Source organism: Clytia hemisphaerica, unplaced genomic scaffold, assembly GCF_902728285.1.
Source record: "Clytia hemisphaerica strain Z4C2 unplaced genomic scaffold, Clytia hemisphaerica genome assembly, whole genome shotgun sequence".
Classification (NCBI taxonomy): domain Eukaryota; kingdom Metazoa; phylum Cnidaria; class Hydrozoa; order Leptothecata; family Clytiidae; genus Clytia; species Clytia hemisphaerica.
The window spans coordinates 1,665,167-1,675,788 of NW_027104471.1; the positions used below are offsets into that span (position 1 = coordinate 1,665,167).

Here is a 10,622-nt window from a genome sequence, read left to right on the forward strand (position 1 = left end):
AGCCGTCTCGGACGTCGCTGGTCGCCGGTATGGTGTAACTTGGGAATGACGCCCTTTCTGTTTTCTGATTATTTTTGCCACAAAAATCTTTTTCAAAATATGGTTAAAAGATACGTCACCCGGGAGGGATAGAGTCAAACTTTGAAGAGAATTCTCCCCTTTAATTTTGATTTCATCGTGTTTAAGCCACCTTCCCAACATCTCAAAGGACTTTAAATGCGTTCAGCAAACAGCTAAACCGGCGTGCGACGCCGGGTACCGGCTTGTTGGTCTATAATACAATTAGTGATTAATCAGTTTAAGGCCTATTTTGAAGCTGGGGATGATGTCAGCAAGCTTATTAAGTCGGTGAGGAAAAGTGTGAAATTTCATGCAATTGTTAAAGCACGATGTTAAAAATGGGGCACAGATATTTGCAGCATCTTATTAATAAACATTAAGTTCAAAATAACCTTGAGTACGTCTCGTTCACCTTGGCAAAATCAAAAACCTTGTCTGAGTCTCAAGGGGAATCTTTTCAGTTTCATTAATCCTATTGAAATACAAGTTAAAAATATCAGCAACATGCTCATCAGTTGTATGCAAGATATTATTTTCAAGCAATCTTCCTTCAGCCAACGATGTAAAAATAGTAGATAACCAACTACCTCTAGAAGGCACTTCTCCCAAGAGAACAACCATTGTTTTCCTATTGAAATGAGCACTCCTTTAAATAGCTCTGTGTGCAGTGCGTGTTATGCTTTTAGCTAGATTTTGACACACTTTTTGACGTCCACTGAATTGATAGAAATTTTGAATTGTTATTTACTGCAAATTTTGGATTTTTTTTCAAAAGATAAAGGCACCAATCTTTAGACAAATTGACTACGGATCGGCCTGATACCACTTAATCTTCATCTGGATAAATAAACGCTCATAAAATGATGTTATCTGAAAAATATATGTGTGATTTGAAGTGCGATATCTCACGAATGAAAAGTGCATGAAGGTTGCCTGATACAAAATAATCAGATGAATGTTTATAGAACAATAATATCTAATTAAAGAATTCCTTCTGTGAGGCTGCCTATAGGAAAATACACTTTTTCTAACCCAAATTTTGGAAAAATATACATCACCTGATCGATTCTGGCCAATAGAAGGTTGCAAATGAAGCAAGTTTTTATTTAATTGCACTTTTTACGATGCAAAATGTCATTAATATTTTTACAACCGTAACACGGATGTTTTTTGAGAATCAAGGCAAGTTGGTTATCTATTATTTTTACATCGTTGCTTCAGCTTTGTAGTAATTTTTGTCTGAAAATTTTGTTTTAATCAGTAGGGAAATGTCTCCTGATTGGGGTACAGTTTTGCTCCTGACTCTTCACTCTTTCAGATTTTGTCAACAAAAAGTTTCTGTGATGATATTGGCTGCGCAAATTCCCGCAAAAATATTCTTGCTTAGAAAAGGTTATGAAAGATTTTCAAAGTGAAAGATTTTCAAAGTAGAAAATTTAAAAACCCTTCAGTCAAAAGTTGCTATTTTTGCGGAACGTGCGTTTGAGCGCGCGCAGCGATGCATTGTGGGATTGTTTCGAGTGTATTACAAATAATATCTCTTAGGAACTCCTCGAGGGAATTCTACTGTAATACACATCTCTTTTCATAAGAAAGACTTTGTTGTAGTTTGAGATCAAGCAAACGCAAACATTACCAGATTCCCATCAAGATTCAATATTAATATTATGTAGCTACGTATAATATAATGCAACACAAGAAGGGGGACAAATTGTGAATGTTTTGGTGGTACATGGGATGTTTTGTGTGTGACATGTGATGCTTAATGACATTAACTTTTACATGTTAAGGCAGCAATCAGAAAATACACTTCCATTTTATTTTTAATCTTTTCAAGTCACTAGTAGTAGAAAATTTCAAATTCACTGCTGCTGGTGGTCATTATTCAGTTTAAAACACTTTAAATAATTTCCAAATAAAGTAAGTTCTTTCACAGCATTTTCCTCAAAATTCTTGGACTTGTATACTGGCAAAATGAAATGCATCCGAAGAAGTTCGTGATCGCTGCCTTATAATATTGGAATGTTTCAAGGGGTTTGAAGTCATTGCATGATTTGCTTTTTTCATTGCATGAATGTATGAATACTAGTAGTGAATTATATTAGTGATATTTTTGTAAAAATGGATTTTATTCTTTACCACTTTTAGTTATGACATCCTAAACTATCAAAAAGTCCATATTACAATGTCACATTTACTGTAATATTTTAAAACTACAGAATCAAAACAATGACGAGAAAGACTACATTATTACTAAAACTACATATCAATGTGTTATTGTTTTTATTACTTCATGATTGAAATAGGGTCTTTTTTTTCACAGGATATGTTTGTTGAAAAATTCTAGAAGGATCTTTTAAAACTCATTAAATTACTTTCAGTTTAAAAGCCCTGTATGAAATACTCTGTGTTACCCTTTTAAATACCACTGTAACCCCTTATGTTATTAAGTCCATGCGAAAAGTTGTATTGAACAGATATCTTTATACTTTTATTAATAATGGAGTCGTTTATTTCTTATACATTTTGAAATTTCTTCGCTTTGCGAAAACAGAACGCTCGTTCCGCAAGCCCTTTTATGTTGATTTCATTTTTCTTTCAANGCGGGGGGAGGTTGGAAAAATCTCAAAACTTAATAAGCGGGGGGGGGGGGGGTTGGAATAAAAATGTCCTAGGTGGAAAATTTCCATAAATTATGCGCGCCCATAGAAAAATATATAAAAAACCCGTGAATATATAGTGAGTGGGCGCTTTTTAACCAATTAGGTGCACTCACATATACAGGGAGAAATATCCCTACAGGCATGTTAGTTGGATCAGACCGTAAACCAGAAAAAAAATCTTTAAAAAACTAGACGGTGAAATAGTTTACAGTCTGCATATCCAGGCTAATAAAATTCATGTGGTTAATGTGAGTTAACAGTTAATGTGAGAGATCCAGAAATGACCATTTTCACTGTTCATGCGTTGCAACTATGAAAAATGTTTCAATCTAGTTCAAATTTACCCATGAGCTGCATTTTAGTGTCCATTAACAGATTCCAGAATCAGTTTATACTTTAAATAATTATGTGAGTCGAGTTTGAAAAATCAAGCCACCGACCGTTAATGCGACAGATCCAGAAATGACCATTTTATTTAATATGTGTAGAATCATGAAAAAAGTCCCAATCTTGTTCAAATTTACACATGAGCTGCATTTTAGTCTCCATTAACATAATTCCATAATCAGCTTACTTGAAATAATTCTGTGTCGAGTTTGAAAAATCAAGCCACCAATCGTCAAACGAGACAGATCCAGAAATTACCATTTTCACGCGTAGCCTCATGGAAAAAGTTCTAATCTTGTTCCAATTTTACACATGAGCTCCATTTTAGTGTCCATTATCAAATTCCAGAATCAGTTTACTTGAAATAATTATGTGTCGAGTTTGAAAATCATATCGTGATATCGGGTAACTTGCATCAGTGGAGGCAAACATGCATAGCCCTCAAATGAATGACCAATAAAAACAGCAAAATTTCAAAACAAATGAACTACGCAGTTCCACTCGCAGCTCTATTCTACCTTTTTTGTTTTGATTTAACTTTGTATTTTAATGACCAGACAGGTCATTCATTTGAGGGCTATGCATGTTTGCCTCCACTGATGTAAGTTACCCGACTTCACGGTGCCACGTCCCACCACTGACCGTTGTTTTGTTAACAGCGACAGATCCAGAAGTGACTGTTTTCTTGTGTAGCATCAAGAAAATCTTATTCAATTTTACACATCAGCTGCATTTCAGTTTATTTATTTCTATATCAGAAGCCATTATTTCCTAAAAATAAAGTCTTTTTGAAAACAAGAAACTAAAAATGAAAGTGATTTAAGGTAGAATTTTCACTCATAAAACTTTATGAAAACTTGAGCAAAGACTATAAGATATGGCAGAATGTTGAAAAAGGTTTATAAAGAAAAATCATTACAAAATTTCTTTGGTTTGAAAGTCTTCTGACCACTAAAGCAAAGAAAATGTTCAAGAAAGTATGAATCAACCTCCTCGCTTCGACCGCCATCTTGTTTTGTTTTGAAAATGGTTTTGAAGGAGCGCGGAATCAGAAAATATATCTTTTATAGCCAGTATCTGACTTTAGCAAGCTTTTCCCTCTCCAGACGGCAAAATTAAAAAGTGTGTTACTAGTTTTAAGCGCCGTTTCTACCAAAACGGACACACGGACGTGGGACGGACAGAAAGTTGCAAATGAAAGGCCCTATCGTTAGCGCTGGGCCAATTATCGTGAAATTTTGGATGTAAAGTGGATAGAATTTATAATTCACCTACTGACCTTCATTCTTAATAATTCTTAATAGAATTAAAAAGGCTAAAAATGTCGGCCACTTTATCATCAGCCTTTATTCCACCAAAGGCAAAAATAACGTCTTAAAACTATGAAAAGGTCGGCGTAAACTCCAAGTCCATCTCTGCATTATTTATAGAGCACGTTTTTGATTACTGACGCATTTACAATTGACTCTCGCCATATCGAACTCGACGATTTAATGTATAGAAAAACATAGGGTACACTACGAACATATATACTACAAAATACTACTAAGCATTAATATAGTCCCTCTCTCCGCTAGAAACTTAAGTTATATCGCCAGAGGTAATAGAAAGTAAAACAAGGTGTGACGTGGAGCTATGGTTGTAGTAGACTAAAATAACGCACCACTGAACCTTTCAGATTCATGGATATATTCAACAACACAAAAGATTATAGTTTGATTTGAAATTGAAGTCAAGCTTTCATCACCGTATAATAAAAGCTGACAAAAATAAGAGGAGTTAAGTGCGGGAGGAAAACAATACCTAAGTCTTGTAGTTTGTCGAACAGAGATTGTCTCGCATGGGAATATATAGAGCAGTGCAGAAAAAAGTGCTGAGTATTTTCAACTGAGTTAGTTCAACAACCACAAAAAGGGTCTAAAGTATCACGAAAACCATGCCTAAATTTGTGCTCGTTGAGATGACTAAATCGTACCCGAAGTCGATTTAGAAAGTCTACACCTTGATTGTCAGAAACATCAAAAACACGGGATTGTTTGGGTCTTAAAAATTTTAAAATTGCAATCTTAAAGATCTTAACAGAAGGTAGATTTGTTATATTACCGTCCAGGACATTCCACTGGGATATGCAGTAAGGAAAAAAGTATTACGAAAACGCTCAGTTCGTATATTGAGAAGATAAAAAGGATTTCTTGTTCTCATGTTAACTGGCGCTGTAAGCCTTGCTGGCAAATAGTTACGTAAGTAAGACGGAGCTTGGTTATTGTTATTCATAATCTTATAGAAAAATATCATTCTTCTGACAAAGCGTCTGTCAGCAAGGCTTTCAAGGCAAAGTTCAGAGTATATTCTCTCCTGAGACGTTCCACGAAAGCAACCTGTGATAGCTAAAGCAGGCATTATATTGAATGGATTCAAGCTTCTGCACAAAAGAGGCATTTCCTGGGCGGTCATGTATGATATCACCGTAGTCAAGATGAGGTCTAATATAAGATTTATAGATGGTAAGAAGAGATCTCCTAGGCACATGTTTGCCTTTTTTATCTTATCATCAAGATGGTGATCAAAAGAAAGTTTTGAATCTAAGATAAAAGACCTTGATGTTTCTGGTGCTCACTGGCAGCGATCTTAGTGTTATTAAAGGAGATTACTGGAGCATTAGCAGGAATGAGTCTGCAAGTAAAATAGACTTCCACAGCTTGTTTATAAGGGTCAGGGTTGAATATCAGGGGGGGTCAGGGTCAGAATTCGCCGGAAATTCGGCCGTCGAAATAGTTCCTCGGCCGGCGGAATAGTCGTCCGGCCGGCGGAAATGCTATCCGGCCGGCGGAAAATTGGCCGTCGGAATAGTCATCCGGCCGGCGGAATAGTCGTCCGGCCGCCGAAATAGTCATCCGGCCCGCGGAAAATTGGCCGTCGGAAAAGTTATCCGGTCCGCAGAAAGTGAGGTCGAGTTATAATAACACTTTCCGTAAATTTTGGTTTAAATATGATGTCATTGTCATCATCAAGATCGTCGTTATCGTTTTTTTTTTGCTTACTTTAATTGTTCGAGTTGTTTCCTGTTGTTAACTACTCGGTTATTTTAAATTGAATAACTTTTAGATTAGCTATTTAAAATTCCCTTATTTTAAACTTTTCTATAACTCGGTTCCCGAATACCAGATTGTTGATCAGGTTATTATAATCAAGCCAAAAATTACGAAAAAGGACGCAACAACTCTGTTTTTCATAACTCAAAAAAAATAACTTGAAAAAAATAACTCGACCTCAATTTCCGCGGACCGAATAACTTTTCCGACGGCTAATTTTCTGCGGGCCGGATGACTTTTTCGGCGGCCGGATAACTGTTCCGCCGGCCGGATGATTATTCCGACGGCCAATTTTCCGCCGGCCTGATAACATTTCCGCCGGTCGGACGACCATTCCGCCGACCGAGGAACTATTTCGACGGCCGAATTTCCGGCGAATTCTGACCCGGATCCCCCCTGATAGTTGAAAGACATCTTCCATTGACGAGCCCACTCACTTATCCTGACAAGATCTCTGTTTAGTACCCCAAGGCTCAAGAGCTGATCCATCACAAGGGAGAATAAGGAGGTGTCGTCAGCAAAGATTTTGGGTTTTGACTCAAGGTTTAATGGGATATCGTTGATGTAAATTAAGAAGAATAAAGGACCAAGAATCGAGCCCTGAGGTACACCAGCATTGATCCTCTTCCACTCAAACGTTTTCCCATTCAACACAAAGTTTTTTGAAAGTATCGTCTCTGTGTGAAGTAAAGAAAAACATAAACTTTTATTTCGATTTTATAATATTATCAAATACACGTTAGTAACAAATAGAGAATACAGTAATAAAGTTCGCAAGATAACATTTTTACAGACATTAGCATTTTTCATAAGAATAAACTATGTAAGAACGCTAAAGAAGGCTAAAATATCAAGAACAAATTGAGATCAATTTTAGGCTTAATGGACCCTAAAACACTCGATTCTGAAGGCTTACAATTGTTTTGATGTTCTTATAAAAAACGTGCATTTGAGAAGTACGGATGTTTGAAGGAAGTTATATTTCTCAGGCATTAAAATTGTGCTTCAAATAACCAATCCAAACGATAATTGTCTCCAAACCACTGTGCATCTTTTACGCAGTTTTAAAATAAAAACGTTTTTGTGCAATGCTTGATTGACACTTTGAGAAATTATACGTTTTGCATCATTTTAATTGTCTCACAAAAATTCACAGAGCGTGCAAACAAGAAAGAGTTATAGGTAAAAATAATTGACCTTTACATATCCTGGACCAAGTTACTCAATGCCAGCCAACCAAAAATCTTTGATAGGAGTTTTTTTGAAATTGGTACCTTAATGGCGGCACTACTCAATAGCGGTAAAAATGCATTGAGAGCGCTAGATCTACTTTTCCTCGAATACTTTTGATGATGTAGCGCTGTTAGACGTTAATTTTAACATTGCAATGGTTTCTTCTCGGGTACCAATTCTAAATAATCTCCGATCAAAGATGGCGGATAAAGCTTGGTCCAGGTAAAAATACATTATTACTCATAAAATATTATTTTCAGAAAACCCAATTTGTAAGAGGATTTATGCTGAAATTGCTAAAAAAAATTAAAAAGTGTCCAACGTCCTGAGAATTGACGAAATTTGAGAAACTTTCGACGACATTTGCAGCATTTACTCATATAATGTAATTGAGAAATTCTCCTAAATTGTTTTAGTACATATCGCCGTGTCAATTCAAGACAGCCTTAAGTCCATTTTTTCCATTTTGAGATCATTGACTTTAAAGGTTGAGATGTGTTGGACTTAAGGCTACGCATTTTATGTCAATGCTTCATAGAAAATAAAATTTGCACTAAAATTTAGGACTTAAGGCTGTTTATGGTTGATATATTATGGAACTTTCTAAATTCTTATTTTTTTTGAATTGCAAAATACACCTCTTTCCCATTAGAATTCTGTGGACTTAAGGCCGTTTTTGGAAAGCGCGCATGCTAAAATAGGGGGTTATGGTCTTAAGTCAATTTTCGAAAAAATGGACTTAAGTCTGTCTTGAATTGACACGGCGATATGCACATCATACCACTCACTCTTGGCTACTTACTCTTCGGACATTGCCTCCAAATCTCTAATCACGAATTCAAAAGGATAGCCGGCATAATTGCAATTTTTCAATTCATCTGGTAGCTTTTTATCAGAGTAAAAATAAGGCTTATAATCTCTTAGAATAGACGCGTGTTTTTTGAGGAACGCATTCCTTACTTTTTGTTTCAGCCCAAAGTTAAGATTTTTATCTTTTATCTTTCCATCAATTCCTTCGAAGGTATTTCGGTAACTTCTTTGAGTAGTGTATCCCTTAAATGTTTTTGTTATATTTACAAGGCAGTTATCGACAGCTTTACTGTTTGACACTGTATCTGCCATTTTCATTAAGCCAATTATAAATTCGACTGATTCACCTTGGATGCAGAGACTTTCTTGTAATACCTGCTGAAGTATTTTTTGCTGTAGTTCATGCAGCATATACTCCTCAGACATATAATACAACTGGAGCAGTTTGTCCAAGTTTTCTTGCCTTCGTTTATCTAAATTAAATGAGAACCATTTGATACAGTTGAAATAATTGCCCAACAACTTTTGTCTCACCTTGGTCTCACCCGCTATTTTTTAAAGTTTGGTCAAAAAATTAAGATTATGCTACAAGAATATCACCATCATGGATTTTGGCAACAGAACTTAAGAATGCTATTTTTAGAGAATATTATATCGTTCGTTCGTTCGTTCGTTCGTTCGTTCGTTCGTTCGTTCGTTCGTTCGTTCGTTCGTTCGTTCGTTCGTTCGTTCGTTCGTTCGTTCGTTCGTTCGTTCGTTCGTTCGTTCGTTCGTTCGTTCGTTCGTTCGTTCGTTCGTTCGTTCGTTCGTTCGTTCGTTCGTTCGTTCGTTCGTTCGTTCGTTCGTTCGAGCTGTGATACTCACGGTAATCTATTCAAGCTGCTCACTACACTTTCTTACTCTCTTGCTATTTGTCCTATTATTATTTGATTATCTTCATCATGTAGGTCCATTCAGCATGTTGCTTGTTATTATTACTCTTACCTCCCCTCGGGAAATGTCCTTTGCATTCTTGGCATGTGTTTGTTTCTTGGCCATCATTCAATAATCCTATCCCACCTAGAACGAAGATATATTGATGTAGTTAACTTTAAAAAGGCTAAAATTGGCAACCAACCATCAAGGTGGGTACAACTGTCGGGTAATGAGTCATAGCCGTGTGGCGGTGTCTAATTTTCAATCTCAAAAAGTTAGTATCTGATACTTTACTTGGAGTGGGGGTGGGTGTAACTCTTATTTTAACCTAGTAATTGGAACTGAATTAGAACGAAAATTTTCCTGATTTCCAAACATAGTCAGATTTCATTTAACGCAAACATATTTTTTGATTTCCTGATTTTATAATTTTGAAAGATTAAATTGTCTTGTCATTGACTTTGAAATGTTCCAAGCTTTTTCCAGGGAGATGTACCCATACGTTTTCTTGGTAATCGGTTTCTAATGACCTTATCGGCCTTTTTCTACCCCGGCGCTAATTAATACGCCAAAGCTCAGTTTTTTTTCCACTTTTATCCCGGCCATAATTTAATTCTGATCCCTTACGTCGGCCCTCAATACGACAGCGACGAAAAAATAGCTCCAATAAGGGCTGGCGTGAAAAGGCAGATAATGTAGGGTAAAGGTTTGGTAAGGAGAAATGAGCACCGTGTAGGGGTTGTTGGTATCTGATTCCCTGAGAATCAAGGTATAAGTACCCTATGTGTTAGTACGCTGCGGTAGTATCCCCCCCGAACCGCCTGTAATTTTGCGGAATTTTGAGTTACCTAAATAGTAGTCAATACTAGGATACAGAAATCTCAACATTTCTACCACCAATACATAACATTTTCCTTCAAGATTGACTTTTTTGTTCTGAGCTTCTTTGAAGTTACCATTGAACATGGCTTCGAAAACTTCAGAAGCCAGGGAGAGAGTTTGTGTGTGCACATATAAATCTTTTCCCTCGACGACCAAGACAGCATCACTCCCTTTCCATGGGCTCGAGAACGGCGACTCATATTTCTCATCAATTTTATCGGAGTCTTTCTTGGATTCTTGACTTGTTGCTTCTGCCATTGTGGAGACCGTACACTCCTTACTTTTTAGAATTGTGTCAAGAAGGTTCCATTACATTAGTATCAAATTCTGATCCAAACATATACTAAATTTAATGAATATTTTATCATTTCATGGAAGTCAATTAATTGGACCTGCAATATATATTAAATAAATTATTGGCATTAATTTTAAATGAATTAAACGATAAATGAGACGATTCAAAGTAAAGAAATTGTAAAGAACTATCGGAGTCACTCATAAACAATTCACTTGAAGAAAACACTATTTCTAAAAACTGATAAATTTTTAACGCATCGTATTGTTATCATCTAGGGCTTAG

General features: G+C 36.2%; 1 protein-coding gene across 1 annotated transcript; it reads right to left on the bottom strand.

The window, feature by feature from the left end:
* Nucleotides 1-6,943: 6,943 nt before the first annotated feature.
* On the bottom strand, nt 6,944-10,362 carry LOC136821273 (uncharacterized). The gene is made up of 3 exons (XM_067077501.1): nt 10,009-10,362; nt 9,230-9,304; nt 6,944-8,718 (listed from the first exon to the last, which is right to left on the bottom strand). The coding sequence occupies exons 1-3, from the start codon at nt 10,298-10,300 to the stop codon at nt 8,234-8,236; spliced, it is 852 nt and encodes a 283-aa protein (XP_066933602.1). The 5' UTR covers nt 10,301-10,362; the 3' UTR covers nt 6,944-8,233.
* Between the last annotated feature and the right edge of the window lie 260 nt (nt 10,363-10,622).